Source organism: Octopus bimaculoides, chromosome 1 (genome assembly GCF_046866305.1).
Source record: "Octopus bimaculoides isolate indiv1 chromosome 1, ASM4686630v1, whole genome shotgun sequence".
Classification (NCBI taxonomy): Eukaryota; Metazoa; Mollusca; class Cephalopoda; order Octopoda; family Octopodidae; genus Octopus; species Octopus bimaculoides.
Genome location: NC_142928.1, coordinates 88860202 through 88881165, shown reverse-complemented (window position 1 = coordinate 88881165; position 20964 = coordinate 88860202). Strand labels below are relative to the sequence as shown.

Genomic DNA, 20964 nt, shown 5'->3' with positions numbered 1-20964 from the left:
CTTCCACGTTGTATGATGCTATATCCCCTTCTATTTCGTTAAATGCTTCAAGTAACTTGTCTCTAAGTCTCTGTCCGTTTGCAGGGTCTTTAAGCTTCCACACCCTTCTCCTCCAAGCCTGTCTAATTCTGGGCACCCATTTTACCTTGATCCCAAAGTCGCTAACTACTAATCTATGTTGTGGGGTACATTCTTCGCCAGGGTAGGTTTTGGCATTTATAAGCCGCCCTCTTTCCCTATTTCTGGCGAGGATGTAGTCGATTTGGCTAGAGTGTCTGCCGGAGCGGTAGGTGACTAGGTGACTGGCAGGTTTCCTGAAGTTGGTATTGCAGATCATAAGATCGGTTGCATCACAGAACTCCAGCAGTCTGGTTCCCTCCTCGTTGCGGGAACCGAAGCCATAGCCTCCATGTATGCCATGGAAGCCTCCAGCACGACGTCCGACATGACCGTTGAAGTCTCCAGCCACAAAGAGAAGGTCCCTGTCACTCGTCGACGAGGTAGTTTGCAAGAGGGTGTCATAGAATTGGTCTTTCAGACCATCTGGTAGCCCCGGTTGAGGTGCATAGGCTGAGATGACAGTAGCTAATCTATGATGAAGCACTAGTCTGATCTTAAGTACTCTGTCACTTACTCTAACGACCTCGATTACCTTATCCACCCATTTCTCCGCTAGAAGTATTCCTACGCCCCCGACCCCGTCAGTGTTCCCTGCCCAGAAAATCTTGTACCTGTGTTCTTTGCCTGTGAGGAACCTCGCAGAACCTCCTCTCCATCTTACTTCCTGGATGCAGCACATATCTACGCGTCTCCGTTCAAGCATCTCAACAATTTATATATATATATATATTCCACAAATGCAGGTTTGAGTACTCATTCTCACTGTTTACCACTAACATGTATGTATATATCTATCTATCTATCTATCTATATATATATATATATATATATATATATATATATATATATATATATATATATATTTAGCATAAGTCTTGCTCTTGTTTGTTGGTTCCCCGACGATGAATATATGTGCAATTCCAGCACCTCTTACTTCTTTGGAGTAGAGTGCACATATATTTTGAAACATATGTAGGAATTAAAGGAACTTATTGTTTATATGCATTTTGCTCCATTTATTATTATTATTCATATATATATATATATGAGTTAAAAGGATATATAATCATGGTGGTTACCATGTTTCTTCTTAATTTGGTTTCATATGCTGGTTAACCACAACGGTCCTTTAGTGATACCCAAATTAACAATAAGTTGCTAGGCTCTGGTAACTATTCTCGCTTGGTAAATTTGAGTGTCCTATTCATGACTGCATAGTTTCTGTAGAGTAAGTAATAGTATTAATAACAATAAGGAGAGCAGAGATTTTTCGCATCCATAATTTTATTAAGCAGCTATTTATAACATCTTTTTCTGGGCCTATGTGCATTTCAACTACATCGACTGCACACTGTTAGATATGCACCTTGGTGTCATGGTCAGTGCAGCTTCATCAGAGTCCTTATTTACTGTCATTCTGAAATGAAACTGAAGGAATCTGCAAACTGGATGCTAATTCAAAATGGCAGTAAATAAGGACCCTGATGAAACTGCACCAACCATGACACCAAGTTGCATATCTAACAGTGTTCAGTCGATGCAGCTGAAATGCACACAGGTCCAGAAAAGGATGTTATAAATAACTGTTTAATAAAATTATGGATGTGAAAAAGCTCTGTTCTCCTTATCATTATCAATACTATATATATGTGTATGTATCACATCATCATCATCATTTTAACATTCACATTTCCAGTTTGTTAAAGGGGATTTTCTACAGCTGGGTGCCCTTCCCATCACTAATCCTTACCTGTTTCCAAGTAAGGTAAAAATTTTCTTCATTAACCAGACATGTTTTCAAGCAAGGATTGGTGTGAGAGGTTGGACCTGACCAGTTTGAACATAAAACAGGTAGAACATTTGAGCCAAGTAGAGCTGGTTTAAATACTAAAGAGTTAAGCATGTAATTTTCCTTTTTTGTAGCATACATGATACTACATTTGCATAAACATCTTGTGGTCACTGCAGAAGTAATAGTAATAATAAACTTGCATCTAACACTACTACAGCTACCATCACCACTACTACTACTACTACTACTACTACTACTACTACTACTACTACTACCACCACCACCACTACTATGCAATGGTGGTATTTTGGTAATACTAATGGTGATTGTACTCTTAGTGAAAAAGTGCTCACACTTCTTTTACTTAACAGCTTCTCTTTTCTCTATTCTCTCACATTGTCTTTTTCTCTTACCGACACAAACAAGCACACACACATGCACACAAGCATGTGAGTGTGAATTCAATTTGATCAATAAGAGGCATCTTCTTTTAGATGTAATTTTATCTTGTATATATGTATATATATGTGTGTATATATGTGTATGTGTGTGTATATATATATATATATATATATATATATAAACAGATATAAGCATTATTATAGTTATTATTGAGATACATCAATACAATAAGCTCTACTAAATCTACTGAATATACAATTGTACATAAATGTATGTATCTAAAGATATATATATTTGTCAATCTTATGGCAACCTTAGTAATTAGATTCAAATGCAATTAACTGAATTCACAAAGCAGGCAATGAATTATGATATTCTTAAAAATATTGACAGTAGTATAAAGTATTATGGCTATGTTATTCATGCATTGATTATATAAAACAAGAATAAAATATATTTTTACTTATGGTACATCTTGTATACACTTAATTTATGTATGTTCCACCCTGTCCATTTTTTTTTTTTGTATGTATCTGCAAAATAAGTGTTTCACTATGATGCTTGCAAATTCCATTTGATATATTTCGATTACACAATGAGGTTTTGTAATTCCCTTTGGTATTCTTCAATTACCCAGGCTTAGCCAGATTCATACATCTCCACAATGACTTTCACACACTTTGAATTACTCAATGAGAACAACAGGATCATGCAGATTAAATAAATATAGTGAGGCAATCACAAGCTAATTCAGTTGATAAAGTAAACAACAATAAAGCATCCATTCACTTCTTGGTTCTACTTTTTTTCACAAATTTTATCTCTACAAGGAAGATTTATTTATCGCAGAACGCTTATAAAGCAATTAAAAACAAGATAAAAACACATTGAAATCAGAACTTCAATACATTTTAATCCTTTGATATAGCAAGAGAAACATAAATGTTTTTTGACTCGTTTGTTATTGATTTCTTTGTGAACATGAAGTTCTGACTACTTAGCATGAAAAAGGAAGCATCAAAATCATTTTATTCATATGAAATCTTGTAAATGTTCTTTTACATGCTACATTTTGCCCAATTTATACTCAAAATTAAAAATAAAAAAGATCTTATGCAATCACTCAGAATTGATATTATTTGCATATGCATTTTACCAAACAATCTTCCATAGATATGATGCTAAACTGCTCAGTATTTTCAAAATGTATGCTTTTAACAAAATGATGTAATTAAGATTGACTGAAATAGCATACATGTTTTGGTATATGTATAAGTGTGCGAGGGCACATGGCATAGTGGTTAGGCAGTTACACTCACAATTGCAAGATAAAAGTTTCAATTCCTAGACTGGGTGGTGCATTGTGTTCTTGAGCAAAAACGCTTCATTTCATGTCACTCTGTGAGCACTTCGACACCTGACATGTGGTTTGCAGTGCACCTGTTCAGACATCAATTTGATGGAGTGATCTAATGAGCAGCATGAACATTTGATCACTATAAACAAATCATTTTTGCAGGTTGTTCAGGAAAAGTTGAAATCTCATCTATCATCCTCGATGGGAGAGTCCATCATATGTATGTGTATTTGTGTGTGTGCATCTATCTATAGTGGAGGCACAATGGCCCAGTGGTTAGGGCAGCAGACTCGCGGTCGTAGGATCCTGGTTTCGATTCCCAGACCGGGCATTGTGAGTGTTTATTGAGCGAAAACACCTAAAGCTCTACGAGGCTCCGGCAGGGGATGGTGCCGAACCCTGCTGTACTCTTCCACCACAACTTTCTCTCACTCGTACTTCCTGTTTCTGTTGTGCCTGTAATTCAAAGGGTCAGCCTTGTCACGCTGAATATCCCCGAGAACTACATTAAGGGTACATGTGTCTGTGGAGTGCTCAGCCACTTGCACGTTAATTTCACGAGCAGGATGTTCCGTTGATCGGATCAACTGGAACCCTCGACGTCGTAAGCGACAGAGTGCCAACAACAACAACAATCTACCTACAGTAAGCTCCATGCTATCAGGTACCACTAGGAACAGAAGGTTGACAAATAACTGAACTTTCTGGATTATCTGAACACAACATTTTAAATTACTATAGCACTTTACAAAACTCATTAATACTCTCTGAAGAGATGCTCTGCAGCTAAGTGCTTTATAGACATGAAACCCAGGGTAACCCCATAGACCAGCAATAACTATCTTTATCTAATTACTCTATAACTTAGAGTGTGCTTCTCTTTCAGATTTATGATTTACTGACGACATATATATATATATATATATATATATATATATATATAATACAAATAATAAATGAGTATATGCATATATACGTGCATGTATGTACATACTTACATCGACATGTATATATAGATGCATATCTGGGTACAGGACGTTGCAAAAAAATGTGGACAAAATGATAAACAGAGTACAGAAAACACACAGGCCACATAGAGAACATTTCCTTAATTATCAGTATTATCATTAATATTCAGAAATAATCAGAATACATAAAAAATGAGAGAAATAGGAAGAAATGGAAGTATAATTTAAGTAAAGAACAACTTGTATTAACCTAATAAAATAGAGGTACTGCAAATGCAGTACAATAAAATAATACTATACTGTAGTTTGAAAAGCAACAATCCATTTTAGATACAGTAGAAACTTTCTTTTAATGACAAATTAATTAACACGCATTTTTTTTACTCTAATTAACATTTTCTTTTTTTTTTTCATTTTTTCTGGGTGCTGGCTGCTTAAGAATTCCAACTATAAGAGGGAGTTTACTGCATATATTTATACATGTACGTTTGTTTGTGAAAATGTACATTTGTAATGTAATTATTTCTATGGTTTGTAATTGTTTTTATTTGTTTTTTTTTCCTTGCCATAGTTTGTATTCATCTGCAGCTTGAAGATAATAATTAAAGTAAAGAGGGAAATATATAAACAACAGCTCCACTGGTTTTTCTCAACAAAATGTTCTCTACAATGACATATGGTTTCTATATTCTTTTCTACTCTAGGCAGAAGGCACCCAATTTTTTTTTGGGGGGGGGGGGCAGTCGATTAGATCGACCCCAGTATGTAGCTGGTACTTAATTTATCAACCTCGAAAGGATGAAAGGCAAAGTTAACCTTGGCGGAATTTGAATTCAGAATGTAAAGACAGACAAAATACCGCTAAGCATTTCATCTGAAATGCTAATGTTTTTGCCAGCTCACTGCCTTCATATGGTTTGTGTATTGCAGTCAATAAAAGTTATGAACATATTCATACACACATACAAATGCTTTCACATATGCAAACATATATATATATATATACACATGTAATTATTACTAATAATAAGTATAGAGACTTGTACAGCCACAAAATTTATTTAATAGTTATATACAGAATAACATAATGACCTACACATGTTTCTGCTACACCAACTATTCACTATTGTAAATGCAACTTTGCATTATAGTCAGTGCAGCTTCAACAGGGTCCATCCATTTGGTCATTAGTCACAGATGTTAAATACTGATCATTGTGGTTAACTGTTGACTGGAACTTAACAGAGAGCTAATACTGTATCCGCCCAGATAATATATCCCTCCAAACTCACTTATGTATACATATACATATATATATATATATATATATATATATATATATATATACATACACACTCACACACACTCTCTCTCACACACACACACACACACACACACACACTCACACACACACACACACACACACACACACACACACACAAACTCAGCCATGAACAGATGTATTTGCAAAAGGTGTTTTTATGAACACGTTATAAGATTAGATAGATGTGTATTGCTACACTTGGAGTAAAGTGACGAGGGAGACATAAGCACTGATCTGCACAAGTTAAACAAACAGAGAATACAAGAAAACATTGTAATTTAAGACAAAAAAAAATAGAAGTTGGTAGATGATGGTAAAGATATATAGATATAATATAAGGAAAATATGAAGAATTGATAACGCAATCTTTTAAAAGCTTACACCTCATTTTTGATTCTTTATGGTTTTCCAGCAAATATGGTGATTGTTTGGTTTCTTACGAAGACACGGAACTTTTCTTTCCCTAATTAGCACACCAGAAGTTGGAATCTCTGGTGAAGCACCTAACTAATCACTTTACAAGATCAAATTCCAGGATTTTCAAGCTATGAATTTAACATAAGAAGCCAGAAGGAAACTGGCTGGCTGGTGTTGTTCCCCCATAAAGTGTGAATCAATTTTTTTTTCCTTTGGTATCTTTGCTGCATTTGAAACTCTCAAATTTCAAAACAATGTAGGAATCATTACCACTGCCACAGTCACCACCACCACCACCACCACCACCACCACCACCACCACCACCACCACTACTACTATCACACAATCATCATCATCATCATCATCATCATCCTCACCACTATTCTCATTGCTTATGGAGAAGAGGATTGATGTGGAGATATATGTGTAGCAAGACTTCTCCAAGCTCCAAATTTCAATTTAGAACAATTATCATTTTGCTTACATTGCTAATATCCTTAGGAAAGATATAAATATCACAGTATCTCACAACAACATGCCAACTAGGAAGCCCCTTTGTATCAGCTCAACCTGCTAAAAATAGCAGCCAAATCTTTCTCCAATTACACTCTTCCATCTTAGAAAAGAGGCACATTGAATAATGTAGTCTTAAGTACACTATGTCTGAAAACAAGAAATGATGATTATAGTTATAGAGTCTTCAATCATAGGTCTGCTGGAACAAGGTTGACCTCCTGACCTGGGGCTAAGTTACAACAATAACTCTGAATGTCAAAAGAAAATCCTTTTTTTAGGCATGGCTGTGTGGGTAAGAAGTTTACTTTGCAGCCATGTAGTTTGGGGTTCAGTCCCACTGCACAGCACTTGGATAAGCCCCAGGCTACCCAATGCTTGTTGAGAGAATTTAGTAGATGGAACTGTATGGAATACCAGCATATTTATATTTACACACACACACACACACACACATACATATATATATATGTTTGTATAGGCGCAGGAGTGGCTGTGTGGTAAGTAGCTTGTTTACAAACCACATAGTTCCGGGTTCAGTCCCACTGCATGGCACCTTGGGCAAGTGTCTTCTACTATAGCCTTGGGCTAACCAAAGCCTTGTGAGTGGATTTGGTAGACAGAAACTGAAAGAAACCCGTTGTGTATATGTATATATGTGTGTGTGTGCGTTTGTGTGTCTGTGTTTGTCTCCCCCCCCCCCCCCGAACATCACTTGACAACCGATGCTGGAGTGTTTACATTCTCATAACTTAGCAGTTCGGCAAAATAGACTGATAGAATAAGTACTAGACTTACAAAGAATATGTCTTGGGCTCGATTTGCTAGACTAAAGGCAGTGCTCCAACATAGCCACAGTCAAATGACTGAAACAAGTAAAAGAGTAAAAAAGTAAAGAGAGAGAGTATGTGCATATGTCTGAGTTTGTTCCCCATCCATTCAGCAAAAGAGATCAATAAAGTAAATACCAAACTTATAGACATAAATACTAGGGTCTAGAAGGGATTCAAACAGTAGAAAAGAGATCTGAATGGAAGATGTAAAAAAATCCTTACTATGCAGTGAATAAAATTTAGTTTTCTGATTCAAGCATGTAGTTAAATCTTCAATAATAACAGAAACTTGAATACTACATTTTGATAAATATATATTAAATTTGGAATTTATGACAATTTTCTAGACAGTGTACATTTTAATAATTGATTACATTCAGTGAAAGTTAAATATCCATAGCTAATTAATAAGCAGCTTTCTTCACCATAGCATAGATATCCTTTTCACTCATTCTGTTTGTACAAAGTTCTGTTTACATTGCTCACGTTTTATGGCAATACAGTATCACACTTCTGACATCCATTTAATGATAGAAACAACAGCGATGTTTTGAAGAGGAAATGAAAAATCAGATCAGATATCCAAGTTTCCATGTTAGGCTAATTTGAGAAATCTGATTATTTGCACTATCAAATGTACTGCTTAATGATTTTCTTATATTGGCCCCAAGCCATAAATTGACATTATCAGCACCACCACTACCACAACATCAAAAACTATTATCATCAGTATAAAATATCTCCTTATGCACAACAATATCAATTAGGAATTAGGACAACACATTAGTGGGTAGACTAATTTACATATTCGTGCTTTTGACCAGAAGAACTGAAATAAGTTTACATATTCTAAATCCTCACTATAATTTAAATAAGAATAAGAACGTAAGTACATTTCTTTTATATCATTGAAGCATGATAAAGAAGATGGAGTCTCCTGATGGATCATTTCACAGTATCAAAGAATATGTATTCAATCTTTGGCAGACTTTCTGTTATTAGATTGTTCCTATTGAATGAAGATGGAAATTCAGAACTTGGTGACTATTTTGGTTTTATTAGTACACCCAGAAGAGACTATTTCACTCTAATGGTGGTCTAGAAGTGACTTTGAACTCAGAGTGTGAACAACCAAAAGGGATGCTGAAAGGAATCCTGTCTAATATTCTAACAATCCTGCAAATACACTGCTCTGGTCTGGTACTTTATTTATCAACTCAGAAAGGATAAAAAATAAATCTGACCTTAGTGAGATTTGAACTTAGAGTACAGACACCCTGAACAAATTTCCACAAGGCATTTAATTTAACACTCTACTGACACTGCTAATTCACTGCCTTTAGGAGTGATACAGTCACTTCACATCAACACTAGTACATATTTGGCATTTATTATATCAATCCAAGAAAGACAAGGTCAACCTCTACATGAAATGCAATGGAAATAAGACTAAATACTGCCAGGTATTTGGTCTGGTACTTTACTATTTTTGGACTTCAACTGCCCTTCTTAATGCTAACCAAAAACCCATTGGCCAGTCTGTTGGTCTAGTTAAGTGAGGTAAGTAAAGTAGCATAACTTGCCCAACAACACAGTGTACAGGATGGAGAATAGAAGTTTGAATTCTGAGAGTGGGTGTTTCCTAGAAACAAAAAGAAAAGAATCTATTCAAATTGTTTATTTGTTTGTTTGTTTTCTTATTTGAGAAATGTAAAATGTCCCAAAATGCTAAAGTTTCTTTGCACCAACCTTTAATGTCCTGAAACATTTAAAAAATGAAAGCTGAGGAAATTACATAAACTACACACACATGCACTACACACACACACACACATACACACACACACACACATACACACACACTCACAAATACACACATACACATGACATCTGCTTTTGTAATGCAGCACAAAAGAAACAATTGAGATTGTCTGGAAGAGACATATGAAGGACATCAAAGAAAAACTCCATTTACTTTTTGATAAAAACTTTTTTTTAAATAGAAATAAAACATAACTGAAAGCAGTTAAAAAGTATTATTCTTTCTGAAATTTAGAAAGACTATGTTTACCATCAACAATCACTATGAAAGGTACAGTGTTAACCAGGTAATAAGTATAGTCCCAAAAACACCCCAAAAAAGACTGAGTACTCTTGAAAGGTCACTGCAACCCTATCCCCTTAATAGCCAACTGTGACCTTAAAGTGAAATAGGTTATATATAAGAAAAGGAAATAAGCAACAATAAAAGAGAGGGAGAGGAGTCAGTGAAATAGGGAGATATATATTCAATCTTACAGAGAAAGAATGAGGAAGAGTGAACCAAAAACGAAAGACAGAGAACGAGAGGAAGACAAGATAGGAAGAGGAGGAGAAAAAGAAAAACAGATAGGATGCAGCAAAGGAATGAAAAAGAAAAGCAAAGATTAAATTTATGAGTGTGTATGTGTGTGTGTATATATATATATATATATATATAGCATGTATAGCATATATGTCTAATTTTAGGTGTTACAACCTCATCTCCAACAACAACCCACTAAAAATTTACCAAGAATTTCTAGAATATAACTGAAAAACATTCCAGCTCATTAAATAGCTATTTGCTTCAATGGTCTATGGAAAGAAGAAAATAAAAATAAAAGAAAGAGTGACTAGGAATAGATGAGGGTTTGATGGAAGTAGTGAGAAATGGACAGTTCCCACACTTGAGTTAAATCTGACACAAGTATGATTTGTTTCTCATTGGAGAATTCAGTGTTTGGAAAATAGCACCCTTCCAGTTAATAACAGAATAAGTTAAACAATATGAGCTGCATCTGATGAAGAGAACCACAGCTGACTGATTCCATGGGGAAGCAGGCTACAAGCTAGGGTTTGTGGCTCACATTCCATTAGTAACAACACTGCAATGTGTCTCTGGAAAAGACAATAAACTCTCAATAGTCTACCTAACGTTAACATTTTTTTTTTGTTAATATAAGTGCAGGCATGAGTGTGTAACTAAGAAATCTGCTTGGCAGCTATGTGGTTCTGGGTTCAGTCCCACTGCATGGCACATTGGGTTAGTGTCTTCTACAATAACCCCAGGCTGGCTAATATCTTAAGACTGAATGTGATAGATGGAAACTGTGTGTAGAAACTCAAGGAAGGTGGTGCCCCAACATGGCTGCAGTCTAATGACTGAAACAAGTAAGAGAATATATATATATATATATATATATATATATATATATATATATATATACACATATATATATATATATATATATATGTATATATATATATATATATATATATATATATATATATATATATATATATAAATGGATGAGGGATGGATATACAAAACACATACGTTATGTATGCACAACCAATAATGTTTACACACATACCATGCACACACGCACACACGCACACACGCACACACGCACACACGCACACACGCACACACGCACACACACATGTGTGTAAACATTATTGGTTGTGCATACATAACGTGTTTTGTATATCCATTTGTTGTGAGGTAGCATCCAAGAATAACCTCTACACAACGTTGAGTGTTACAGAACACTGAATATCAAAGACCAGGTGAGACAACTCATCCCAAAGAGATCAAGAATGTTAGATACCAATAAGGGCATCCAGCCATAGGAACCATACCACAACAGACAATTGAAGCCTGAACAGTTCCCCAGCTGGCCAAACTGTCCAACTGTTAAACTGTCCAACCCATGCCAGCATGGAAAATGGACATTAAAGATTATGATGATGATGATGATTGTGGTTTATCAATAGCATGTACTCCGATCACCTCAAAACAAAATGGATTGCTGGTCTATGACTTATATGAAAATAGTGAAAGAACATTAAATTATGAAATATGAGTGGCACATACACAGAGTATGTGTTTTGCTTAAACATTCATTTACTGCAGGATAGTGTCTGGAGAAAGATCCCTATACAATGTCAAGCATTAGAGAACAGGCAAGGTAGTTTTCTGCTTCCTGCAATGTGATGATGATGATATCTGTGAAGATGATTATTATTTGATGTGTTCTCTCATTTTTTAAGTTCAGCTTTTTACTCATCATCATCATCATCCTCATTTAATGTCCATTTTCGATTCTGGCACAAGTTAGACAGTTTGACCAAAGCTGGCAAGCCAGAGAGCTACACCAGGCTCCAGTCATCTATTTTGACATAGTTTCTAATGCCAACCACTTTTTACATGGGTGCTTTTTACATGGGTGCTTTTTACATGGCATTGGCACAGGTGCTTTTCACGTGGCACCAGTGGGGTCTCCATGTAACTTGAAAGACAAAGACCTATTAGTTGAGAGAAGAAGTGGAACTGAGGGAAGTAACTGTGTGCCAGGCAAAAGGTTAGAGTATGATAGAGGAATGGGGATAGTTGTCTTACTATACAGAAGAAACTTGACTACCCCAGTAGAACAAGGAAGAAGGGAGATGAGCGGGAGCTAGAGAGAAAGATAGAGAGACAGTCAGAGTGAGAGAGAGAGAGAGAGAGAGAGAGAGAGATAGAGAAATAGATGGTGTTGGAGATGTAGAGGGATACACCCATGGAGAACAGTGGGTGGTGGGGAATAACAATCAAGAAGTGATATTGAACCAGTGTGTGTCGTTATTATTGGCCTAATGACCCTCCCAAAGCACATTATATATGCACACATGCGCGCTCACACACACACTATTTACTTGTGCTCAAATCACACTATTTTATATATGCTTTTTAACTGAAAAAACTGGGGTACGACTTATATGCAAGTGCAATTAATGCACAAGTAAATGATATACATATGTAAGTCTGTACATATATATGTATGTGTGCAAGCATGTATGCATGCTAGCATATAGGTATGCATTGAAAGATGCATATACATCAAAACATATATTAACAGTAATTAAGTATCAACAGTAATTAATTGATAATATATCATTAAACTCCAATACATTATAACAATGCAGTAAACCCAGGAACAAATTAACATTTATATACAGAATCAGATAAAATAATCATGGAGAGCAACATATTTAAAATAAAAAGCAGAAAAGTAGATTTCACATCTACTTCGTAATTTTATTATGCTCTTTAGCTGCTTCAAAGGAGTAAAACCTCATTATTTAAGTAATTATGTAATTAAAATACATAATTAATTAATTTAAAAGTGATGTTAGGCATATTTTTTCACTCTATTCACGTAGAGATATGGGTAACACATCACTTTTAAATTAATTAATCAAATTATTTTAATTATATAATTATAAAGGTTTTATTCCAGTAAAGCAGCTGTAGAGCACAATTAAATTATGAGTTACACGCATATATATATATATGTGTGTGTAGGGGTATATATATATATATATATATATATATATATATATATATATATACATATAAAGACAGACACAATTTTAGCCAACTGCAGAATGCCCTTATAAAATGATAAAGGATGTAAACATCTGGTGTCTATAAACAAAGATACTTCACGATCAACCAATTTAAAGCATTATACTGCAGTCAATATTTCAGCCATATGCAATTGATTTGTTAGCAAAAGAGGGGTCCAAAAGTTTAAATTACATTAGAATCCACTGAAAGGAGCTGAGAATTGATTCATACATCTGAAACATACTGAGGAGGCCTTGAATAGTTATGCATCCTATCATCCAGTTACACAGGGAGTCTACAATATATGCATGTGAAAATTTGGAGTATGCTTCTGTGAAAATCTGTTTTCTGCTGGAGAAAACAACAACTGAAACAGCTATCATACTTCAAAAAGCTTACAAGGACATCGCCATGAGCAAAACACAAGTTTATGAGTGTTTTGCATGCTTTACAAATGGTCACTTGTCACTTGAAGACCAACGTCACTCAGGGCAGCCATCAACTATCCGAATGAATGAAAAAACATCATGAAAATTCCTGAATGGATCTTGGAAGACCATCACTGAACAACTGACAAACTTGTTGATATGACTGGTGTGTCCAGGAGCTCCTGCCAATGCATTTTGGGTACAGAATTGTGAATGAAAAAAGTTGCTGCAAAATTTGAGCCTCGCTTGCTCATGGAAGATCACAAGCAGTCATAACTGAATGCTTGTTGTGAACTGAACTTGGAAGTTGATCTGGACCTTTTTTCAAAGGTCATCATTGGTGATGAAAACTGGTGTTACAGAATTTTCAGAAGTGAAGAAAAATGACAGAGGCTTTAAATGGCAACACTTCACAAGAGTTCCAGCACTGCTTCAAATAGAGGAAAATGTGTCTGGACCAGTGCATTGCTTCAAATGGAGAATACTTTGAAAGTGACAAAAGGGTAAACATGTAAAACTAAGTGAATAAAATAATATTGGAAAATACCAGTTTCTTTTGGGTACCCTCCACATAATAATATAAATTAGATATTTTGGATGGCCTAATTCATTCATAACTTTCACCTACAACCTTGCATGGAATGAGATTAAAGATGAATGATTCGCAAGTCAGACAGCTAAAGACTACCATGAGTTCCTTGCAAGAGTATTTCAATGGAAACTTACAATGTTCACCAGTCTCATCAAATAATAAAATTTTTGATGCCACACAAGCATACGTGCATAGTTTTGAATGACTCAAAAAAGGATTACCAAATGCTCTCATTTCATTGAGGTTAAAAGCAAAATTTAGTTCTAATGATCCTAACAAAGATCTAGGCATATATTTGAAACACACAACTGATGCATGATCTCTGTAACATGTAAAATCTACAAAGTCCTGGCATGAAACATGCCAAATACAGTAAGAATTATTTTCATTAACTCCTGCAACAGACTCAACAGGCCAACATAGACATTTTTATGTCAATGAACGAAAGTAGGAGAAGATGGATTGACACTTTCAAAAGCTGGGTACTCATATATTTCATGTTTCAATAATACTACTCCAAAAACTGTCCCTATATTCTATAGATGAGATATATTAAAAACAAATTAAATTAAACTGGGGGAAGGGAATAGTTGATTATATCAACCCCAGTTTTTGACTAGTACTTATTTTATTGGCCTTGAAAGGATGAAATGCTAAGTTGACATTAAGAGGGTTTTAAACAACAAATTCATAAGATATGGGAATGTGTGGCGTCCATGCATTTCTCAAAGACATTCACAGTCGAAATGAAGAGGAATGCTTCCAATTAGGTATCAAAACCAAGTCACAAACTCAACTCTGTTATATGGGTTAGCTCTAGTTAATAGTACATTATTAATAATAAGAATATTTGATAAGTACATAAGTATGGTATGTATCTCAATGATATCAAGAATAGAACTGTTCTCTTAGCTTGTCAGACACCTCCCTATTATAACTGACACTACACTGGCAGTGTAACAAGTATAATTGTCACAGATTCTTTTTATTCTTGGCTCCCTACTGGTAGGATTCTCTCTGCTCTACATTAAATGACTTATTCTTACTTTCATTGAAGGTATAAGAGGTGGATAGTATAAGCTGTAGAATGCCAAACAAAATATTTTGTATTTGATTGTGTTATGTCTCTTTATGCTCTGAATTCAAATTCTGATGGGATAATTTTTACATTTCAAACCCCAGAAATCAATAAGATAAACATCAATCAAGTGTTGATTATATAAACAAAACTTCCCTGTCAGACATGTATGACCAAGCCACTTAATTCTGAACAGTCATGTCCACCTAACTGTAAGTAGATACCACAAAGTAGTATCATTCACACTGGAAACAGCAACAACACTGTAAAGCTGAAGAAATGTTACCTGTAAAAGACTTGTCCTATTCAAGAAAAAATTTAACTCTCAACCATTTAGCACTATAAAATTAGAGACATGCACTGGCCTAATCATTTGTAGTGTTCTATGAAGGGGAAGATTATACAGTTAGAGATGAAGGGATGAGACAGACCTACTAGGATCTGAACTTATATCATAGAATGTTAAAGACATGCATTTAATTCTATTCTTTTCTGCTATTCCAATCACTTCAAATTAACAAGGCCATCAGTCCAGACAGTATCCTTTACATTGCCCATTTATGTTTTAATTGTTTTCTTTTTTTTTTTTCAATTGGATGGTCTTCTTATCATCAACCGTTGCAACAGTAAAGGCTGGGTGTGTTTAGTTAAGAGAAATGTTCTTATGTGTGAAGCATTCTCTTCTCATGTATTTTTGAGCCCCTGAGAGCAAATTAAAACAAAAATGACCAAAAATTCCTGAAGAAAAAAGAAACAAAAAGAAACAAAAAATTCCTGAAGAAAAAAAGAAACAAAAAATTCCTGAAGAAAAAAGAAACAAAATATAATAGTACTTACTTTTAGGGTCTCAAAGAATTGAGTTGGTTCTGTGAGTACATTCACTTGTTTCCCTGATAGTTTGAAACATGGTATATTGCTTCCAATCCAAGAGAAGCGATCAGTTTGATCACATTCTCTATGTGAAGAAAGTCCTGGAGCTGAATTTGGGTTGGATTGGCATTTTGTCTCCAAATATTCTGGTATCTTTTCACTGAGGTTGAACATTTGGTGGTGAGTACATCTGCGATTAAAATGCAACAATAACAGTGCTGATAGCAACAGGATCAATGTCAAACTAACGATGATAACTGCAGCAACCATGAACAAAGAAACTATCAGTTCTAGAGCCATTATCACATCAAAACAGGGACCATGAAATATGCTCTATGGAATTGGGCAATTTCTTCTCCAGGATTCTAAATTACTTCGATATAAGATCAACTGCTCTCAAAAATAGCCATCATCTTAAGGGGAGAAAAAGGAAAAAAACATCTGGTTAATGAAATGGAAATGAAGGGAGAATAAAATCTGGTTAAAAGAAATGGTAAATGATGGAAGGAAGAATAACAGGGGTTTTATTGGGTTTCTTTTTTCTATATTTACTAATAAACAATCTGTGGACTTTCATGATTGATTATTTACAAATAAAGAAGCATCACTTAAGTAATTTCCCTCTAAGAACATAAGCAATTTCTCTTTGATAATTTGTTCCATGAGCTTACTAATATAAGAAGTCAAAGAAATTGGCCTGAAATCATTAGCATTAGTTTTGCTTCTTTCTTCCTTGTAGATAGGATAGTTTTTCAGGGGAACTTACCATTTCCAAAGAAGATTTGAAAATGTCATAAAGGGATGTGATAAAATCTTTTCTATATTTTTAGATGAATTAGCAAACCATGAGCACTTCTTGTTACAAAGTTCAGCCTCATTTTCTGTTGCAGACATTATATCATAATATTAATGTAATTAATGGGTGCCACTAAACAAATCTGTAATCTATTATGAGTTCAAATCCTACCAAGGTTGACATTGCTTTTCACTCATCCAGAATCAATGAAACAAGTACCAGTTATAAACAGTATCCAATTGGTTTTATTATACCCACTCCTCACTCCCTTTTCAAAATTATGTACAACCAAGATAAATTAAACCACCACAAGGTCCAATTCTTGTAGTGTGTTGGCTTATATGCTTCAATGACCCTGAAAGCTATGCCCAAGGAGAACTAGCTACTTGTAGGGCTTCCCACGCAAACCTAATATGGATCACCTCTTCCTAGAGGCAAAAATGGCTTTGTATAAGACCAAGACCCTTACCAAGAATAAGCAAAGTTGCTGAAGCATCAATCACAATTCAAAATCAAAGAAACAGAACAGACAGCTCAGAGTTAAGAACAGTGGAGAAAAATTGTTGATGGGGTATGCTCCTTATGGAGTAAAGGGCTTAAGTAAGTAAGATAAATCAATGTTGAACCCATATGACTGAGAGAGAAAGTAAAATAGTGCATATTTTCTGAGACTACATTAAAATTATATAATTGAAAAAGAAAGGAAGATCAGAAAAGATTTTTACTATTTCTTGATTTGAATGATTTTCACTATTTTCAGCATTGAGAAATATGCAAAATACTGGATTCTAAGCAATTAGCAAATATTAATTTTCAAAACATGCAGACATAATAGCGGTGTGATACAAAAATTTGTTTCATAAACATATGATTCTAAATTTGAGTCCAAACTGCAGCATTTGGGGCAAAATTTTCTTCAACTGTAACTTTGGGTTCACTAATGCATTGTGAGTAAAATTAGATAGGCAAAAACTATGCCGAAGCTGTCTATATGCATGTGTATATGTATGTGTGGGCATAGTTTCATATCAGTTCATATTATACACATACAAGTGTGTGTGTGTGTGTGTGTGTGTGTGTGTGTGTGTGTGTGTGTGTGTGTGTGCATGTGTGTGTGTGTGTGTGCATGTGTGTGTGTACATGTGTGCATGCATAAGTATATTATCTACATCATCATCATCATCGTTTAACGTCCGCCCTCCATGCTAGCATGGGCTGGACGACTTGACTGAGGACTGGTGAAACCGGATGGCCACACCAGGCTCCAATCTAAATTTGGCAGAGTTTCTACAGCTGGATGCCCTTCCTAACGCCAACCACTCAGAGAGTGTAGTAGGTGCTTTTACGTGTCACCTGCACGAAGGCCAGTCAGGCGATACTGGCAACGGCCACGCTCGGAATGGTGTCTTTCATGTGCCACCCGCACAAGCCAGTCCAGGGGCACTGGCAACGATCTCGCTCGAAAATCCTACGGAGGCCAGTCAGGCGGTACTGGCAATGGCCACACTCAAAATGGTGCATCTCATGTGCCACCCGCACAAGAGCCAGTCCAGGGGCACTGGCAACGATCTTACTTGGCTTGCCGGGCCTTCTCACGCACAGCACACCTCCAAAGGTCTCGGTCAGCAGCCATCGCCCCGGTGAGGCTCAATGTACGAAGGTCCCGCCCCACCACCTCAGCCCAGGTCCTCCTGGGCCCACCTCCTCCACAGGCTCCCTCAACCGTCAGGGTGTGGCACTTTTTCACGCAGCTATCCTCATCCATTCTCACCACATGTCCATACCAGCGCAATCATCTCTCTTGCACACCACAACTGATGCTTCTAATGTTCAGCTTTTCTCTCAAGATACTTACACTCTGACGGGTATTCACATTGACATTACACATCCAACGGAGAATACTAGCTTCATTCCTTGCGAGCTTACGCATGTCCTCAGCAGTTACAGCCCATGTTTCACTGCCATGTAGCATGGTTGTTCGTACACATGCGTCATACAGTCTGCCTTTTACTCTGAGTGAGAGTCCCTTTGTCGCCAGCAGAGGTAAGAGCTCTCTAAACTTTGCCCAGGCTATTCTTATTCTAGCAGCTACACTTTCAGCGCACCCACCCCCACTACTAACTTGGTCGCCCAGATAGCGGAAGCTATCGACTACCTCTAGTTTTTCACCCTGGAATGAGATAGAAGTTGTTTCCTGTTTGTTTACAGTCTTTATTGCACCTGAACATCTGCCACAAACAAAAACTAACTTCCTAGTTAACCTGCCTTTGATGTTGCTGCACCTCTTATGTGTCCATAGCTTGCACCGGGTACATCTTATAGAGTTACTACCTACTCCTTTTCTACATACTGAGCAGGGCCATCTACCTGTATAAATTAAATTGGAACATTGTGTTGCATTCTTATGAATGTCCATATAGGTGGATGCTGGTGAGGGCAGGGCCTGTCAACAGTTCAATCAACTCTGCCAACATACCTTCTCAATAATATGTCCCCATGGCATAAGCTTTCTGGGTTTTTTTCTTAACTTCCAGTTATATCATCTTTTTATTTGCACAAAGCCATCATTTCAAAAGTAGAAAATAACAATTTCTCAAGATAATAATTTAATATGTGCAAATACATATATGCCTGTGTATGTATATGTATTTCAGGCCAACCACTTTACAGTATGTACCGAATGATAATTTTCTGGAACCAGTGCTAGTGAGGTCACCAAGTAGCTTGCAAGACAAAAACAGAATGGGAGCACAGAATGGTGGAGGTGGCTTTGTGGCAGATGTTGAAAGACTAAAGCATGGTAGGAGGACAAGAATGAACATTTTGCTGTAGAGGAGAGACATGGCCCCCAACAGGATAGAGGAGAAAAGACTGTGGAAATATGGTGTCAAGGCATACCTCCAAGGTACAAGAATGTGGATAAAGAGAGAGTAAGGACAGAGAACTGAGGGTAAGTAGATAGGTTCATGAGAGTATGAAAGGAAGTGACAGATGGTAGAAATGGGGGTAGAAGTGAATGCAGCAGCAAGAAGGAAGAAGAGATGGACAACTGAGACAAACAACCAGGTATTTCTAAGAAACAAACTGCTGAGAGCCACCGATCAGATATGTGGATGGAATAATGTTCCAGCCAGGTTGGAAGGGATACATTGTTGAAACGGAACCTATGATAGACAAAGACATAAATCAAAGAGGCAGTAAGAAATGATAGTGAGTGGCCACAAGAGAAACTAAATGTCAGTTATACTTAGAAATGAGAGAAAAAGAAAGTAAAAATTTTACCAATGTAAGAATCAGAAGAATGAGGTCTTCCAGATTTCAAAGCAGTGTATCAGTGTAAATAAGATATTATTGCAGAAAAATATGTATGTAATGAGAAGGAAAAGGTATGGGGATGCCACTGCAAAAGATCTTACCAAATCTGGAGAATGTGTGGAAGAGAGAGGGCCCATCCCAAACGGATACAACAGAGTGACCAGTAATTGAGGTCAGCAGCTTTACAATCAAAAGAGCAATTAAGGTCAGGAAGGTAGGGAAAGCAACATGACCGTTATAGAACAGAGGGAAAGTAAAAGGACCAGGACATGTGTTGATTAGTCATAGAGGTGTTATTTTCAGTGTCCAGCACAATAGTATCAACTGCTGTAAGAGCAGAGGAGATGCTCCAAAAAAGAGCTACTACAAGTTATGGGAATAGCATAAGAGTAGTAGCACAGCTAATTAGAAGGAAAATTAGCTTACCTGAGATCAGTTTGAATGAGGTACCACTGATTGTCTTATTTTTACTGAGAAAACTACAGAGATACTTAGCTAAGGACAGGTCATTGTACCTTAAAGTTGTTAAAGTGGAGAAGGCTTTTGACTAGATAAGACACTCTCTAGTCTGGTGGTTGCTACACTAAGGTGTAAATAAATGTCTTATAAAAACTGTGCAAGCCATGTGCAGAGATGAAGACGCCACCAGTGAGGTGAGAATTAGTAATGAAATGCATGTAGGTGTCAATCAGCACTCAGTTGTCAACAACTTCCAGTTTATTATGGTAGCAATATTTATGTGTGTG

The 20964-nt window shown here is 36.2% G+C and overlaps 1 protein-coding gene across 5 annotated transcripts in view; it reads right to left on the bottom strand.

The window, feature by feature from the left end:
• Positions 1-20964, bottom strand: part of LOC106874019 (CDP-diacylglycerol--glycerol-3-phosphate 3-phosphatidyltransferase, mitochondrial) — a 288304-nt gene that overhangs the window by 166077 nt on the left and 101263 nt on the right. For 3 of the 5 annotated variants that reach the window (XM_014921577.3, XM_089353670.1, XM_014921580.3), the window contains exon 2: positions 16075-16297. In XM_014921577.3, the coding sequence (XP_014777063.2) occupies positions 16075-16297 (223 nt within the window). Of the gene's footprint in view, positions 1-16074; positions 16521-20964 lie in introns of all 5 variants that reach the window. The other 2 variants (XM_014921579.3, XM_014921578.3) reach the window with 1 other exon arrangement.